The sequence below is a fragment of the Hyla sarda genome, chromosome 7 (assembly GCF_029499605.1).
Source record: "Hyla sarda isolate aHylSar1 chromosome 7, aHylSar1.hap1, whole genome shotgun sequence".
NCBI classification, from domain to species: domain Eukaryota; kingdom Metazoa; phylum Chordata; class Amphibia; order Anura; family Hylidae; genus Hyla; species Hyla sarda.
The window spans coordinates 72,695,373-72,713,732 of record NC_079195.1 but is presented as its reverse complement, the minus strand read 5'-3'; the positions used below and the strand labels follow the sequence as shown (position 1 = coordinate 72,713,732).

At 43.1% G+C, this 18,360-nt stretch overlaps 1 protein-coding gene across 3 annotated transcripts in view; it reads left to right on the top strand.

Moving 5' to 3' along the window:
- C7H10orf95 (chromosome 7 C10orf95 homolog) overlaps window positions 1-12,835 on the top strand; it is a 45,511-nt gene extending 32,676 nt beyond the window's left edge. For all 3 annotated transcript variants that reach the window (XM_056529703.1, XM_056529701.1, XM_056529704.1), the window contains exon 2: window positions 11,829-12,835. In XM_056529703.1, the coding sequence (XP_056385678.1) occupies window positions 11,892-12,536 (645 nt within the window). In that variant the 5' untranslated portion in view covers window positions 11,829-11,891 and the 3' untranslated portion in view covers window positions 12,537-12,835. The remainder of the gene's footprint in view (window positions 1-11,828) is intronic.
- Window positions 12,836-18,360: the final 5,525 nt, after the last annotated feature.

The window sequence follows — 18,360 nt, the reverse complement described above, 5'->3', positions numbered from 1 at the left end:
ACACCCCCTTGCCTTTATTTTTATTATTTTTTTAGTTTTCTACCTTGATATTGCTCTGTATTTTCGGCTCAGTCTCACTCAGATTCACAGACTGGGAAGGGGCATTACCCAGCAGCCACACAGGGGAGAACTTCCTCCCTCACTCTGCTATACACAGCCTCGAGCAGTCCAGTGTGTGAGATGAGCTATGATTGGCTAAGGCTGCACACACACACCTCAGCACTCCCAGACTGCACTTCCTGATCTTGAATTTCTGCCAGGCCGGCAGGAGTCCAACGTCTGTGAAAGGGATGGGGGGGGGGGGGGGGGGGGGTAAATGTGATCTGGACAAGTAGGGAGACACCTAGTTGCAGCTTTTTTAAACACAAATAAAACATAGAAAACTTCTTTTTTTTTTAAACAAAGTACATTACAAAGATTTTTTACCATTAGGAGTGCAATAGCAAAATTTCGTTTTAATTAGAGTGCCCATTTAAAGTCAATGGGAGCTGGAAACCAAACTTTTTGGAGGCGTTTTTATATGTTTTTGGGGGAGCTCTTTTGCTTGTGTGAACATACCCTTAGATTGATTTACACAGCATCAAATCTGCAGTAGATTGGACATACATTGAATCAGGAGCTGGTTATACAAGAGCTTTATTGTGCACGCTGCAAAGAAATTCGGAAGTAGAGAATACATGATGGACTTGGCTCATGTAAATCTCTAGCCATGCACTTCAGTTGCTACTGATTATGTTTGTGTTCCTGGTAACCTTTTGTCTGCTGTCAGGTGGGAGGAGAGAGTCTGCTTATCTGGGTGCGAGGATTATAGTAAATGAGCGTGTTATACTGGACAGAGTCACTTATGCACTGACTGCTTCGGGTGATCTGGGACTCGGAGGCCAGTACAGCCGAACATGATGGCTTTTTTGACTAGTCACACTGCTTGGAGTTGAGGTGACCCTTCTAGTATGCATCCAGCACACAGGTACATGTCTACAACCAGGTAGGATCACAATACCACACATCGCTTTATTGACTAACACAACTAATTCATTTAATTTATCAAACGTTTAGGTTGGTTATAGTTTAAAATGAGCCTGCAGGCAAAAAGTTATGTTTAGTAGCGGAAAGCAAACTTAACACAATACATCAACCTCTTTTGTGTCTCTTGAAAAAGCAAACTGTATAAATAGTTGCAAAATGTGAGATTTATAGAATTATAGATAACTTTGGGCACATGTTTTTACAGTCATTGCAAGAAGTGCTATATACTTGTTTATAGAGGTGCCTGGGACTCAGGGTTTTTCCGTTTTTGCACTCCTTATCTTTAAAAAAATCATAATTCTTTCAATTTTGCACCTAAAAATCGATGTAATGGCTTATTTTTGCACCACCAATTCTACTTTGTAATGACATCAGTCATTTTACCTAAAAATCGACAGCGAAATGGAAAAAAAAACATCATTGTGTGACAAAATTGAAGAAAAAACACAATTTAGTAACTTTTAGGGGCTTCTGTTTCTATGGAGTACATTTTTCTGTAAAGATGACACCTTCCCTTTATTCTGTAGGTCCATACAATCAAAATGATACCCTACATAAGTACATGCACGAAAATGTATACGTTTAAAATTGTCATGTTCTGATCCCTATACAGGGCGGTATGAGGGCTCATTTTTTGCGCTGTGATCTGATGTTTTTAGTGGTATCATTTTTGTATTGATAGGACTTTTTGATCGCTTTTTATTCATTTTTTCATGATTTAAAAAGTGACCAAAAATATGCTATTTTGAACTTTGGAATTTTTTTGCGCGTACTCCATTGACCGTGCAGTTTAATTAACAATATATTTTTATAATTCGTACATTTCAGCATGCGGGGATACCACATATGTTTATTTTTCCTTACACAGTTTTTTTTTTTAAATGGGAAAAGTGGGGGGGGGGGGGGGTGATTCAAACTTTTATTCGGGAAGGGGTTAAATGATCTTTATTAACTTTTTTCTTTTTCACTTTTTTTTGCAGTGTTATAGCTCCCATAGGGGGCTATAACACTGCACTAACTGATCTTTTACATTGATCAATGGTTTCTCATAGGAAATCATTGATCGATGATTCTGCCGCTTGACTGCTCATGCCTGGATCTCAGACACTGAGCAGTCATTCGACGATCAGCGATGCAGGAGGATGGTAGGGACCCTCCTTGTGTCTGCCAGCTGTTTGGGACGCCGCCATTTCGCTGCAGTGGTCCCCAACAGCCCACTGAGCTAACTGGCAGCACTTCACTTTCACTTTAGACGCTTCAATCAACTTTGAACGCTGCGTCTAAAGGGTTAATAGCGCGAGGCACCATGATCAGTGCCGTGCGCTATTAGCCACGGGTCCCGGCCATTGTTAGAGGCCAGGCCCGACCCACTATGGCCCCGCTTTATAGAAAGGGAGCGGACTCAGGGTGTACAGGGATGCCCTGCGTCCTTAACCTGTTGGGGACGAAGGGCGTATGCATACGCCCTTGCATCCTGGTACTTAAGGACGAAGGGCGTATCCATACGCCCGTGGGAATTTCGGTCCCCGCCGCGCACCGGGCGGGGACCGGGCCGGGGTGACTGCTGATATCTATCAGACCCCCCCATGTCGGCGATCGGCGCAAATCGCAAGTGAATTCACACTTGCGATTTATGCCGATTCCGGGTCATTACGGGTCTATGGTGAAAACTAGGGCTAGAACTATCCCCATTCATTTGAATGGGACAGTTCACAATCCTACAGCATCTCAATTTAACGCCGGATGGTTAGACACGCCTGTCTGGCGTCTAGAAATAATAGATGCCATATGGATGCCATACAACTCATGCATACAACTTGTCATCAGTTGCGTCAAGATCTCAGCTGAGTTCACCTATGTCAGATGTCAGATGCTTGGGCTTGCTATACCATTTTATGCTAGGGACATTGGGGATCCACTCTAAATCATTGGCCTTGATGTGGCGAGTGGGCTTTTACCTTTTGATCAGAATGTATACTCAGCCGTCCTCAGTGCCCACTGCTGGAGGGTGGACGACGAAGTGGCCACTCGGGCCCCAGGAACTGTCACTAGGCCCGAGTGGCCACTTCATCGTTCACCCTCCAGTACTGGGCACTGAGGACGGCTGTTCTTAAGAGGGGAAGTTTGTGGGGGCCCAGTATGGGAAGTGTTACCCCCATACCCTTGATGCCCTGTCAGGCAGCCTCCCTACAGTGTCCCCTGGGCCCCCTTGCATCTGTCCCCCCCCCCCATGTAAATATGTTTCTGATGTATTATACCATGTAATGTGTTCAGAAAGCACTGATCAGAAATATGTCATCTTCATAGACTGCATTGCATTTCTGTGAAGAATCCGCAAAAACATTGAACTTTTCCGGAATCTGGATTTCCACGGCAGAAACATCTGCATCAGTGTTTCACAACCATGGTACCTCCAGGTTTGTTGGCAGCAGGATCAGTAAATATAAATGCCACTCTAGAACCAACTACTTTGCCTAGCAAACTGTTCTTAAAAAGCTGTCTCTAGGCAATGATGACGCTGCCAACTAGGAGTAGAAACCTCCATATGCATCAGTGTTTCACAACCAGAATACCTCCAGCTGTTGCAAAACCACAACTTCCAGCCTTGCTGTCCGGGCATGCTGTGAGTTGTAGTTTTGCAATATTGGGGCACACTAGTTGGGAAACACTACATTATCTAAAGTTGCTGGATCCTTAGATAAATGTGTCATTTGATGATTTAGAGCTGCTCTCCCATTATAATCAATAATACTAGAGCATGTTTTGTCATGCTGTAATATTAGCTTGGATATCAATCATATCTCTGTTAATGTTATGGTAGGTAAATACCTTCAATAAATAAACTTTGTGTTACTAATGCAGTGCATATGTAGTGTCGGGTGAGGCAATGGTGCTACAGGGTCTGGTGGTATTAACCCTTGGTTTGTCGTGACGCTAGGATGCGGTTATTTTGTATGGAAGGCCTTGCCGACAACCGGCCCAGAAACGGCAGGAAAATAAATGGAATGTCCACAGCAGGATTTATGAGATAACTGGAAATCTTACTTAACTTCTTGTGCAAGCAGTCTTTATAAACATACGTCCCAAAAATAGAGAAGAGCACCCGGCACTGGAACCCGTGTGTAATCACTTCTGAATGTCGGGATGTCTGTACTGTATTGAACGGTGGTGCAGAATGCTGTAGACACATGTGCCTACAATATGCAAAAAGAAAAACGGCAGTACAGCACTCACCCTTCCAAGCAGGACGTCGTTTATTCAGGGTCCATACAGTACATTAGGACGGGGGGGAGGTGCAGGAAAAAGAGCTCATCTGAGCCCGAGAAGCGACAGCACCGTTTCACAGTCAAACCGCTTGGTCACGCCTTACAGACCTAAACACACGGCCCAGTAATAACTCCTTATGGGCCGCGTCAGAACTACGCCGATGCTGATTGCCAGCAAGTGCACCAGTGGGGGATGAGGCAGCGTTTCTGACAGTCCGCTACGTCAAGGAACCTGGGAGGTATACGTGGCCACCGTGGGCCTCAGTAAGTGTCTCTCAAGCTGTTCACATTTTAGATGTACAACGCGGTGGATAAAAGGTAACAGAGGAATGCCTAAGCATACTTGAAAACAAATGTATACATTACAACATTGTATCCTTATTAGGATATAAGTCTTTCAAAGTCCTCTGACCTGTGGAGGCAAAAAAAGAGAAAAGATGCCGAAAGAGCAACTGAGGTCTGGGAGGGAGGAGAAAAGAGGAAGAGACAGTCAGATGGAAAAGAGAAATGGGGACGGGGAGGAGGAGGAGGGGGGAAGAGAGAGAGTGAGAAGGAGGGTGAAGGATGGGGAGAATGAAGAAGAGAGGAACATCATAGGAACATGTGATAGACTATAAGTAATTGGTCCATGTAACAAGTAGTGTTAATTAGCAGAAGACGTTCAGTTCATTCCTCTTGTTGAACCCAGCAGGGCTGATGTTTTGGTACGTAGCACCTACCTTCCACCTAAGGAAGAAAAAAAGACTTGGCTGGATGAAAATGGCCCAACAGGCAATCACAAATGCGGTATATGCTCCTTCTGCAAGTTCCTACTCCCAGGAAAGAACTACCAAATCGGCGGCACCCAAATACATGTTAAAGACTTCATTACATGTCGAACCGACCATGTCATCTACTGCATCAAATGCCCCTGTCAGATGTTCTATGTGGGCTCCACGACTAGACCCATGTTTGTGAGATTTAGAAAACATTTCAGACACACCCATCTTGGAATTGGTGTGCCACGACTGTCTGACCATGTCAGGGAGCATCATGCAGGTGATCTAGCTGTATTGCATTTCTTAGGAATAGAGAAAGTCAGGACTGCGAAACCCGGCTGTGACAAAAAGAAAACCCTGTTACAGAAAGAAGCAGTATGGATCTTGCAATTGAATGCGATCAGCCCTGCTGGGTTCAACGAGAGGAATGAACTGAACATCTTCTGCTAATTAACACTACTTGTTACATGGACCAATTACTTATAGTCTATCACATGTTCCTATGATGTTCCTCTCTTCTTCATTCTCCCCATCCTTCTCATTCTCACCATCCTTCTCACTCTCTCTCTTCCCCCCTCCTCCCCGTCCCCATTTCTCTTTTCCATCTGACTGTCTCTTCCTCTTTTCTCCTCCCTCCCAGACCTCAGTTGCTCGTTCTGCATCTTTTCTCTTTTTTTGCCTCCACAGGTCAGAGGACTTTGAAAGATTTATATCCTAATAAGGATACAATGTTGTAATGTATACATTTGTTACCTTTTATCCACCGCGTTGTACGTCTAAAATGTGAACAGCTGGAGAGACACTTACTGAGGCCCACGGTGGCCACGTATACCTCCCAGGTTCCTTGACGTAGCGGACTGTCAGAAATGCTGCCTCGTCCCCCATGGGTGCACTTGCTGTCAATCAGCGTCGGCGTAGTTCTGACGTGGCCCGGTAAGGAGTTATTACCAAACCGTGTGGTTTGACTGCGAAATGGCGCTGTTGCTTCTCGGGCTCAGTTGAGCTCTTTTTCCTTCACCCCCCCATCCTAATGTACTGTATGGACCCTGAATAAACGACATACTGCTGTGCTGCCGTTTTTCTTTTTGCATACTTTATAAACATACAGTTTCTCCTGAGGTATCCGGGATGCAGGTTCCTCATAGGCTTTGCTGGGACTAAAAGTCTTGAGCTTTAAGCAGGCCACTGCGCTACTAATTATAGGATTTGAGTTGAACAGTAGTCACAAAGTATTTACAGATAGAGCTTTATAACTCACGGTTTTAGTGGCTGCTGGTTCTTTAGGCTTTGACCTAGTTGCAATTGTGCTTCAAGTGGTATTGCTGAAGTGTACAGGATGATGAGCAAGAACCAAGAGAGAGCAAGAGAGTGAATTTAGTGACTGCAGCCCCTTATATACTAGGGGGCTGGACTAATCCCATTGGTTGCAAAGCCATTAGGTCCTGAACCCAGAGAACTCTGGGTACATCACATGACATTATCACATGACCCAGGAAGGTCCTAAACATTTGTACAACCATTATAATATATCACATGACCTAGGAAGGTCCTATACATTTGCACTACCTCTATATACAATCTGAGCAATATGCAGGAAAACATTTATACGAGGCGAACAAGGGGAAAGCCCTGCAGGAGAGCCCTGTGGAATGGAGGGACTCTAACTGAGGGGACTTAAGACAGGAACAGGACAAGGTCCTGTACCGGGACACCACACATACATATAAGGTATCTATAAAGGGGTGTTCCTATCACAGGCATTTATGACATATTCAAAGGTTATAACATAAATGTCTGACAGATGAGGGTCTCGCGTATATCAGCTAATATCCAGAACAGGATTTCCCTACATGTTCATCAGTTTCATAAATGCGGACATCTCTCCATTCATTCCCAACACTGGAGATAGGTGTGTGTCCCCAATGTGACACCTATCAGACAATTATGGCATATCAGAATATCTATGCTGGAAATACACCTTTAGGGTCTATTCACACGTACAGTATTCTGCACAGATTTGATGTGAAGGATTTTAAAGGGGTAGTCCAGTGGTGAAAAACTTATCCCCTATCCTAAGGATAGGGGATAAGTTTGAGATCGCGGGGGGTCCGACCGCTGGGGCCCCCTGCGATCTCTCTGTACGGGGCCCTGGCTCTCCGCCGAGATAGCGGGTGTCGACCCCCGCACGAGGCGGCGGCCGACACGCCCCCTCAATACATCTCTATGGCAGAGCCGGAGATTGCCGAAGGCAGCGCTTCGGCTCTGCCATAGAGTTGTATTGAGGGGGCGTGTCGGCCGCCGCCTCGTGCGGAGGTCGACACGCCCCCTTCCCGCCGGCTGTCGGGGCTCCATACAGGAGATCTCGGGGGGCCCCAACGGTCGGACCCCCCGCGATCTGCAACTTATCCCCTATCCTTAGGATAGGGGATAAGTTGCTCACCACTGAATCACCACTGGACTACTCCTTTAAGTCATTCCGTTTAAATTGAAATCTGCATCAGAAAATCCTGTGCATCAAATCTGCGCAGAATACTGTACATGTGAATAGACCCTTAAGATAGCCATGCATACATGCAGGGCCAATTTTAGAGAATTTACATCCAAAAAGAGCTCTTTGACCTATACATAATAGAAAAACAAAAGTTCAAATAGATCATTGTTAAAGGGGAACGTAGGTAGAAAAAAAATCAACTGGTGCCAGAAAGTTATACAGATTTGTAAATTACTTCTATTTAACAATTTTAATCCTTCCAGTACTTATCTGCTGCTGTATGCTCCAGAGGAAGTTGCATAGTTCTTTCCAGTCTGACCACAGTGCTCTCTGCTGACACCTCTGTCCCTCTCAGGAACTGTCCAGAGCAGAAGAGGTTTGCTACTGGGATTTACTCCTACTCTTGACAGTTTCTGACACTGACAGAGGTGTCAGCTCAGAGCACTGTGGTCAGACTGGAAAGAACTACTCAACTTTCTCTGGAGCATATAGCAGCTGCTAAGTACTGGAAGGCTTACAATTTTTAAATAAAAGTAACTTACAAATCTGTTAAACTTTCTGGAACCAGTTGATTTGAAAACATTTGGTTTCCGCTGGAGTGCCCATTTAATTTAGCTGGCTTGGACTGACAGTTCAGTGAATAATCCTGGTCTAAGTTCTGTTTGATTAGAGTTATGCAAAATATTTACACACAAAAAAAGAGACATGTTTAATCAAGTGTGTACAAAAGTCGAGCCTAAAAAACAGTTGGAGGGATTTTTTTGTGGATTTTTTTTGTACGTCAAGGGCCGAGTGAGGGGAACATGGTGCTGGCCCATTGGTCGGGTCCGCATCATAACTGGCAGATCCCCGCTGCTATTAGCAACTGACATCTGCCGGTAATGAAGGACATCGAAGCTGGCTCCATCCTTCCTGATACTCCACAGATTGGCGATTGCTTAAGGTTGCCTTAGGCAGCCCTTAGCATTCGAGCAATGAAAACACAGATCAATGTAATGCAAGCATAATATTTATCCCTGCAAGCCATCTACTGTCATTTGTAAAGAAAAAAAAAGGAAACAAATTAAAAAAAATATATACCCCCCCCCCTCCCAATAAAAGTTTCAATCACTCCCCCATTTTTTCAAATAAAACACTGTAAAAAATTATGGTGTTTCTGATCATGCACGGTGAATAACATAAAAGCAAAAAAATCATGTAACAGAAAAAACATTTAAAAAAGGTGATCAAAAAGTCTTAAATGAGCTCATGTTGCAAAAAATGAAAATAGCTTCGTAGCTGGAAAAATAAAAACGTTATAGGAGTCAGAACCTTGCATTAAAGAGAGGTTTTTTTTTTTTTTCCTTTTCCAAGTTTTCTATTTTTGTTCCCTAAAAACGAAACAACAATTATCCAAGTTTAGTATAATTGGAATCGTACTGACCCACAGACTAAGGATAGCATGTATCAATTAATTAATTTATATCAATTGCTATTAAATAGGCCAAAAAGTTTAAATCATGACAAAAAGGGTGTTTTGTCATCGTTTAAAAAACAAGTAGATCTGTGGACATGTTAAAATTATAGATGATTTCTATATCACTATTATTTTTTAGTGGAAACTGACAAATATTCTTTTTTTTTCTATTTTTTATTTAAATTTTAATACATACAAAATCCATTATTACTTACAGCATTATCAAAACCAAAGCCCCCCCCCCCCTTTTCCCTCCCTCCCCTTAAGACAGCCTGCCCGGAATCCATTAACTTCCTTCCTTTCCCTACTTCTCTCCTACTCTTTTCTCCTTTTCACTATCTCCTTTCTCCTTTCTCCCAGGGTAGCCATTTATTCTCGATTTTTTTTATTTCTTTCACTGTCCTTAAACAGCAACAACTCATAAGTTCTAACCTTATTTATACCTTCTAACAATTCTTCCCTTGATGGAACCGCTGGGGCCAACCATTTCCTAAGAATCAAATTCTTTGCCACCCCTAATACTCCAAGTATAAGATCTGTATGCTTAGTTCCCACTATCTCTAGTCCATAAATTGCGACCTTAGGTTCAAAGAGCAATACCACACCTATTCTAACTTTAATAGTTTCAAACACCAATTCCATATCATGTGTAACCAATTACCTCCCTCAAACCCACACTTGGGGCATTGTGCATTCTCCCTAACATTAATTTTATAAAGAAATTGCGGTGAGTACTGTGCCCGATATACTAACATCAAGAAAGACACCCTATTATTTGCATTAATTGTTGTTCTAATATTCTTTAACACAAATTTCCACTCTTCTTCTGAAATTCCACCTATATCAAGTGCCTGTCCTAACCGTTTTACTACGTCCTCCCAACCCTTCTGACCTAACATTTTATATAGTGTACTCATTATTTTCTTCCCCCCCCCCCCCCGTGCATTTTTAATATATTCTGTAATGTGATAACACTCTACCTTTCATTTTTCTTTCGGTTCTTCTTGTCCCAAGGCATCCTTTAACTGTAGATAAGCAAAATAATTACTATTTTTTAAATTAAAGCGTTCACTCAGACACTCCCAATCTATTATCTTCCCATTTGTGCAAACCTGCTCTACCAACCTAATTCCTTTATCTTCCCAATTCAAATATTCAGCGATTTTCTTTATTTCTGGGAAGTTCTCATTTTCCCATATGGGGGTACACCACACACTACTTGTTATCCCTATTGCTGACTTCATACTATCCCATACTTGTACCAATAATTCTTTAGCTATGTTCTCCTCTTCTACTCCCACTCTCCAACCACTCCCATATGGACCCGTATTTCTTACGCCCCCTCTCCAAATAAGCCAACAATGTTTGTTGCTCTTGAATAACCAATGTTAGTTGGGATGCTATGAAATATTGATGAAAATTAGGGAGACCCAGCCCTCCTTCCTCTAAGGGATGGTACAGATATTGACTCTTGATCCTAACTCTTTTTCCACCCCATATGAGATTATTTAATATACTTTCCAATTTTTTAAACCAAGTATTTTTAATCCATATGGAAGAAGCTCTCAAATAATGCGTTATCATGGGGAGTAATACCATTCTCAGCAGTCCTATTCTATCTGCCATTCCTAATCTCATTTTCCTCCATGCATTTATGTTTCCCCTTACCTTCCCCATCAGAGGTACCAAATTTAATCTCTCAAAATCCGAGACAGTGCTAGAGATCTTAATACCCAATTATTCCAAACTATCATTAACGTTTACAGGGCCAATAGGGACCTCAATTTCTACATCCAAAGGCATAAGACCGGACTTCTGCCAATTAATTTTCATTCCTGAGAAACATCCGAATTTTTCCACCAGCCTAATCACTTCCTGTACTTTCTCTACCGGATTCCTAACAAACAAAAGCACATCATCGGCATATAATAGCATTCTGTCTCTATCCCCTTGTACCCCAAACCCCTGAAAGACCTCTGTGTTCCTAACCATGACTGCTAATGGCTCTATAAAAAGTGCAAATAATAAAGGCGATAGCAGACATCCCTGTCTTGAACCTCTTTTTAAAAATATCGTATAAGAAAAATTCCCATTGATACTAATTTTAGCTGTAGGAGCTGAATAAACCGTTTTTATAGCTTTTAAGTGCCCAAACTAAATCTTTCCACCACCCCAAAGAGGAAGCCCCACTCCACCCTGTCGAACGCTTTGTTAGCGTCCAAAGACAGGATGGAGCGGGGGTCCCCTCCACGTGTTTGTATATTGAGGAATGTCCTGTGTATATTAGCAAACATATTCCTACCTACCATAAAACCCCTCTGTTCTTCCCCTATAATCTCACCCTGAACCTTTTATAATCTTCCTGCCCATATCTTTGCAAAAATTTTGTAATCCGTATTCAATAGTGATATAGGTCGATAATTCTCCATCTTTTCCCTGTCCCCCCCCTTCTTGGGGATCAATATTATCACTGCTTCAGACATTGAAGCGGTCATAGCCCCTCTTTCCAAGGATTCATTAATAAACTGACAAATATTCAATTTTAGGGCTTGTTCACCTTGCCGTTGTGTTCTGGTAAATGGAGCTCAGTCAGCCAGTCAGCTAGTCTGCTCAACTCTGGTAAAATACTGGTTCCTCTACGGACCCCATTAAAATCAATGGGATCCGTTGGGACCTGTAGGTCAGTTGTGCTAGTAATCGTTCTGGATCTGTTCAGCGCAAAAAATAGAGCCGAATGGACCCTAATCGGATATAAGCACAACAGTAGTGTGAACCTAACCTCAAAGTATAGGCCAAAATCATTCACTGCTTCCTATTTCCTCTCTCTGCAGGTTACCAATCTTATTTGCACATAAGAATCAAAGAATCAGAATGATTTAAAGAGTCTCCAGAACATGTACCATTATGGTTTCAGGCCTCAGGAATACTACACAATAATGTACCTTCAACCAAACCCTCCAGTACCTTACACATTTGGACCCTACTCAGAGATGAACAATTTTTTTCCGTCTATCCAAATGCATAACTTCACTAGTCGACCCTATGCATTTGCAGGAGATCCATACCATTCTCAAAACGGACATGTTGAATATCATCATTTCTATGGCGCAAACCCATTATATTCTTCACCAGCTTGGTATTACCCAAGTTATAATACCATGCCAGCATATAGTCCTTGGATGAATTACAATAATTCTCATAGTCATCAGCGAGCAAACACTATAGTGTGGCCAGAAGGCTTCACTATGAAGGGAGAACTTCTGTGGGGAAGGATGGATAGAATTTTTGGTGTAAAGCGTGACCTACCAGAGTTTGTCAAGGAGGACCTCCGAAGAGTCTATGGCACTTACCCAAGAACATTTGTTGCTATCACTTACCAAAATGGTGAATATCTTGTGAAGGCAGATCCAAAGGTGGGTGAGCAGGAATATACAGTTGAAAAAAAAGTGATAAGAAGGCAACCCACCCCTTCCGATTCAGAGGATGATATCAGTGACAACAGAAACAGTAAGAAAAAGAGAAGGAAACCCAGACGTTGACTGTCCATCAAAACCTGAACAAGGAAAAGACACTGACACCAGAGTTTAATTTTATGACCACATGGTCCCTGTTAAGCTGATATAACCGCTGCCGATCAAGTTGTGTTCTTATGTGTTTTATATTTATTTTGTGCATAAACAATCATAATGTGCTACACTAATGGTCATTCAGAATCAGAGTAATTGGAAAAACTATGTCTCTTAAGCTAGGTTTCCAAACAGGTTTTTCTTTGGCATTTATTGGAAAACTGCCACTGCAGTTTTTGAGCCAAAGCCAGAAGTGTATTCAAAAGGAATAGGACATGTAAACTTATACTTCTCCTTCCTACTGGATCCACTACAGGCTTTGGCTTAAAGGGCTACTCCACTGCCCCAGTGTCTGGAACATTTTGTTCCGAACGCTGGGTGCAGGCTGCGGGGGTCGTGATGTCACGGTTACACCCTTGTGATGTCACGCCACATCCCCTCAATGAAAGTCTATGGGAGGGGGGCGTGACAGCATTGCATTGAGGGGGCAAGACGTGACGTCACGAGGGTCATCACCGTGACATCACAACCCCTGCAGTCCGTGAATGGAACAATATGTTCTGAACGCTGGGGCAGTGGAGCACCCCTTTAAAAACTGCAGGGCAGTCTTCCAAAGAAAAAAAAGGCCAAAAAAATCTGTGGTAGTCTTAGGAACTTTTCATAACTGAGCAGTCTCTCTTAAAACATAAAACAGTGTTTCTAGTCAATAACAATAGATAGCAATGAACAACTGATGTCTAGGTATGCAAATACTGTATTTGTCTTATTGATTTAGTATGTTTTCAGACAGCAGTGATTCCTAACTTTTCACATTATTTATAGGGGATCTCTTAAAGGGAACCGGTCACTAGTTTTGTGCTTCCCGAACCATGGTCAGCATAAAACACTGACAGGCTCACTTATCATAAATCTATATGATTATTTCTGAATGGTAAAAATCCCAGTGGTTGGCCCTCCACTGATCATCTTGTTATTTCCTATCATTTAGTTTTGGTTATTGTTGAGAACAGGGCTCGGATTCATCAATTTTGTTGGCTCTGATTGACAGTAAATAGGAAGAGATCTGTCTATAAGAGCTGGGGACTAACCTGATGAATTGGAGTCCTGTTCCAGGCTAAAGTTAATGTGCCTATGTACCTTAGACAAAAGTGAGCCAAACCTGCTGCCTCCAGTGGGTCCTGCAGTCTGTCTAAGGTGTTTGGCGGCCTCCAGACTTCCCACTGACAGATGATGTTGGTGGAGAAAAGGGTCAGGCAGTAAAAATCTGGCTGTGGCTTAATCCTCCCCATAGAGAACACAAGAATGTTCCGCCAAACTGAACGTTCATGTGTATGAGAAGGTCGTAAGAAAAAATTGTCAACCAAGCAAAGCTTACTTCTGATCCTCTGGACTGCTGTAGCTCTGTAGCGGCTAATTCATAGGAAGCTGGTGGTGCTCAGACTAACAGAGGATAGTTCCATCGAACATGTAGGTAGAGAAAGGAAACAGTCAGCAACTCACCACTCTTCTGTTCAGCAAAGTTCTTTATTGCACATACTCACAACAATGTTGCCCAGGGAGAAGACGGAGATGGACACACAGAGTTGGTACCACAGAGAGGCGACAACGCTGTTTCGCACTACATAGTGTTCTGTTGACAATTATTTAAAATGTATAGTCTCGTCTACAACCTCTCCTCTTAAAGGAGAACTCCAGTGAGGTTTTTTTTTTTTAACCATTATGCTGGGCTGCCAGAATAAACACACTAAACTTTAATATATTTTTGTTGCTCCCGTGGTGCTGGTGACAACAGTCTTCCATGCTCCAGGCCTGGTCTTCTTACTCCTTTTTGTGCCTGACACGTCACCCTGCGGCTCAGCTAATCACTGGCTACAGCAATGTCTCACTTCAGCTGGTAATAAAATGAGAGGCAGTGTTATGTGATGGGCCCAGGTGTGGTGCCACGGGGTGGTGTTGGTGAAAATAACTGATCACTTTGTGACACCAGGGCACCGTTCTCCTATACACGGTCCGAGGTTGGGGACAGCTTCTCCTGGGCCAGACACGGGGAGTAAATGAACACACCAACATCAGTTTACTGATAACTGTCTTTACTGAGCTTGGTGCAGATGGTATTACACATACAGCTGGTTGTGGGTGAGAGAGTGCAGCGTAACCCCTTGGGAGCCCCGTTGCCTTGCTGGGACTTGTGGGGCTGACATTAAACAGATTAATACTGACTTATGAGACGGAAAGATGAATCCTGATAGGTAGGGTCCTGTCAAGGTACTGAAGCCTTCTCCGCAGGGGCATGAACTTCCACCGTGCGAGTAATACTTGCAGGATGACCAGTTGAGAGATTAGATTTGAGCTAGGCCTCTCCTCAGAGCACACGACACAGCAGCACACCTAAACTGAACTGTAGCTCGGTTTACGCTAGACTAGACTTAAAAACTCCTCCCCCACTACACTATACAGGGGAGACTTTAGGGGTTCCCACTGGTGGGCAGGGTCACATGGGGTTCATTGCTCTCATCTAAGGGTACAGTAACATATAAAAAGATATATACACAAAACAAGAATATAATTGATCTGGAAAAATGTATTACTTAGCTATGGAATACAATCATTATTAATATAACAGTAAGATGTTTATTGGGCCCAATACCCTGTGCTACCAAGCTGCCCGAGACAGTCCAAAGCCACAGGACAGCTATTGGTGCTGGGACACCACACAGGCACCAGGAAGTAGGCGGAGCCCGGGTCCATTACATCACACTGCCGCTCAACTGGTCGAGGTGAGACATTGCTGTTGCCGGTGATTACCTGAGCTGCAGCATGATATGGCAGACACCAAAAGGAAGAAGACTTAGGCCAGTGATGGAATGGCGATTCTGGGGAAGTTGCAGAAGGTAAGATAAAGTTCATTATTTTTATTCCAGCAGCCCGGGCATAGTGGATTAAAAAAATACTGCATTTCTTCTTTAAATGACATAGCCATGCAGAGAAAATAATTTATCACTTTGATAATGGAGCTTGTCCAAAGCGAAACCCCGCAATCTACAGCTCTCCCCGATAACGGGGCGTGCTGACCTCCGAACGAAGCGGCTGCCAACATGCACCCTCCATATATCTCTATGGGAGAGCCGTTCAGCTATCTCCGACTGTCCCATAGAGATATATTGAGAGGGCGTGTCGGCTGCCACTTCGTGTGATGGTCGTGACGCTCTGTTCCCGGAGAGAGCCAAGGCCCTGTACAGGAGATCTTGGAGGGTTCCAGCAGTCTGACCCCCCGCAATCTAAAATTCCTGCTGATAGGGGATAAGTTTTTATGCATGATACTTTAATACTCTTCCTTATCTTTACATCATGGTGCTTTATTATTTGTGCAGCCACTATCTGTCCTGACACATACACTGGTATGTACTGCACTGTTCCCCTCATGTTTTTGTGTTATATTTTTTATATTTTCAACTAAGTATATTATTTTTTTAGTGTACTTGTAAATTAAAACAGTATGATCTTGTCATATGTTGGAAAGCTTCTGTTGTTTTTCCTAAATGTAAACACCAACACAATTTTACATATGTTAAAGGGGTACTCCGGTGAAAACCTATATTTCTTTTAAATCAACTGGTGCCAGAAAGTTAAACATATTTGTAAATTACTTCTATTAAAAAATCTTAATCCTTCCAGTACTTATTAGCTGCTAAATGCTACAGAGGAAATTCCTTTCTTTTTGGAACACTGATGACATCACAAGCACAGTGCTCTCTGCTGACATCTCTGTCCATTTTAGCAACTGTGCATAGCAGCTGTATGCTAAGGGCAGCATGGTGGCTCAGTGGTTAGCACTGCTGCATTGGGCTCAAATCCCACTAAGGACAACAATAAATAAAGAGTTATTATTATAATGACGTCAGCAAAGAGCACTGTGGTTGTGATGTCATCAGAGAGAATTCCATAAAGAAAAGAATTTCCTCTGTAGTATTCAGCAGCTAATAAGTACAGGAAGGATTAAGATTTTTTTAATAGAAGTAATTTACAAATCTGTTTAACTTTCTGGCACCAGTTGATTTAAAAGAAAAAAGGTTTTCACCGGCGTACCCTTTTAAGGCACGCTTTCTCAACCAGTGTGCCTCCAGCTGTTGCAAATCTACAATGCCCAGCATGCCCGGCAAACAAAGCATACGCTGACAATTATATGGGTAAATCCAGATGTGGCTGCTGCAAACCTACCCCTAATCCACAACAAAATCCTCATGTGTAAGGCCATGTTCACACAGTTGATTCTGTGCGGCATGTCTGCCCAGAAAAAATTTGGATGTTCCGGTGGGCGCTAGGTCTATGAGACGGCACAATTCCGAGCGGAAACCGCAGAAAGAATAGACATGTCTATTTTTTCTGCGGACACCGGAATTGGGATTTCCGCGCAGAAGCAGCTGCAGAAGTTCCACCGTGTGCACAGTGAAGAAGAATTCCTTTGAATCCGCTCAGAAATACCACTGTGTGAACATAGCCTAACTTGTAGATTTTGCTTTTGATTTGTGTCATATTTAATCCTTATCCAATGAAATGAGTAAAATACAGAAAATAAATGAAATATCAATTAAAATATTTTTTTTTCTATTAGAATCAGTGCTTACTCTTATCCATGATATTTAGGGGCTTTTCTGGTATTGCAATTTAAAGGGCTATGACAAGGAGAAGTAATTAACCTCAGAATGCTGAAAAATAGAAAGAAAAACTGTGCTCACCTATGGCATAGCATTATACAGTATGAACAGCTATCCACTGATCAAGCCTGGTTAGGCCAGGCTACATCAGTTAGATCGGCGATTGGTGGCAGGAGGTAGGTAAGGGGACCCTCCTCTGCCATCTTAGCGCACGGAAATTCCACGATCATGTCGTAGGGGTTCTATGAGCCCCTCTGAGTTACCGATGATCTTTCACTATCACTTTAGACACCATTATCAGCATTGATAATATAGACCATAGACCATTTAGCAGTACCTCCCAACTGTCCCAGATCTGGGGAGACATTCCCACCGAATGACCCCCTTTGTCCCGCATTTAACTGTAAATGCCTTCTTATGAGGCACCTACAGTTAAATGTGGCCCTTGGTGAGAAGTTTGACAGGGTGAAGAGCCATTGTCAATCCTTTTTGTGCCCACTGGCTATTTGGCCAGCAAACACAAGAAGCCAAGTTCTCCCTCTGCGTTCTAGTACACGAGTGACATCATCAGACACCAGAGCGCAGAAGAAGAAGAAAAAAGAGGCTTTGCTGAGGGAGCCGCTGGAGCCAACGGGAAGACGACAGAAGTGCCACAGGAGGTAAGAATGCGGGAGGGGAAAGGGGGAACTGCTGCTGCCTACTATAGAGGAACTGCTGCCTTATATGGAGGTACTGCTGCCTACTATGGGGGAAACTGCTGCTGGCTACTATGGGGGAACTGCTGCATAATATGGGGGTAGTGCTGCCTACTTTAGGGGGAACTGCTACTTGCTATAGGGAAACTGCTAAAGGGGGTGGAACTGCAGTCTAGTATGGGGGTACTGCTGCCTACTATGTGGGAAACTGCTGCCTACTATAGGGAAACTGCCACCTACTATCGGGAACGTCTGCTGATACCCATTCGAATAAGAGGGGAACTATTACAGTTAGGGGCATTATAGTTATTGGAAAAGTGCGGAGCCTAAAATGTTTTTTTTCCCGCCATGTTCTCCAGAGATGAGTTGTAGCTGGAAGAAATCATTATGGCGTTCTGAGATGGAGAAGAAAAGGAAAGTGAACAACTCACCTGTCAGTCACCTGAC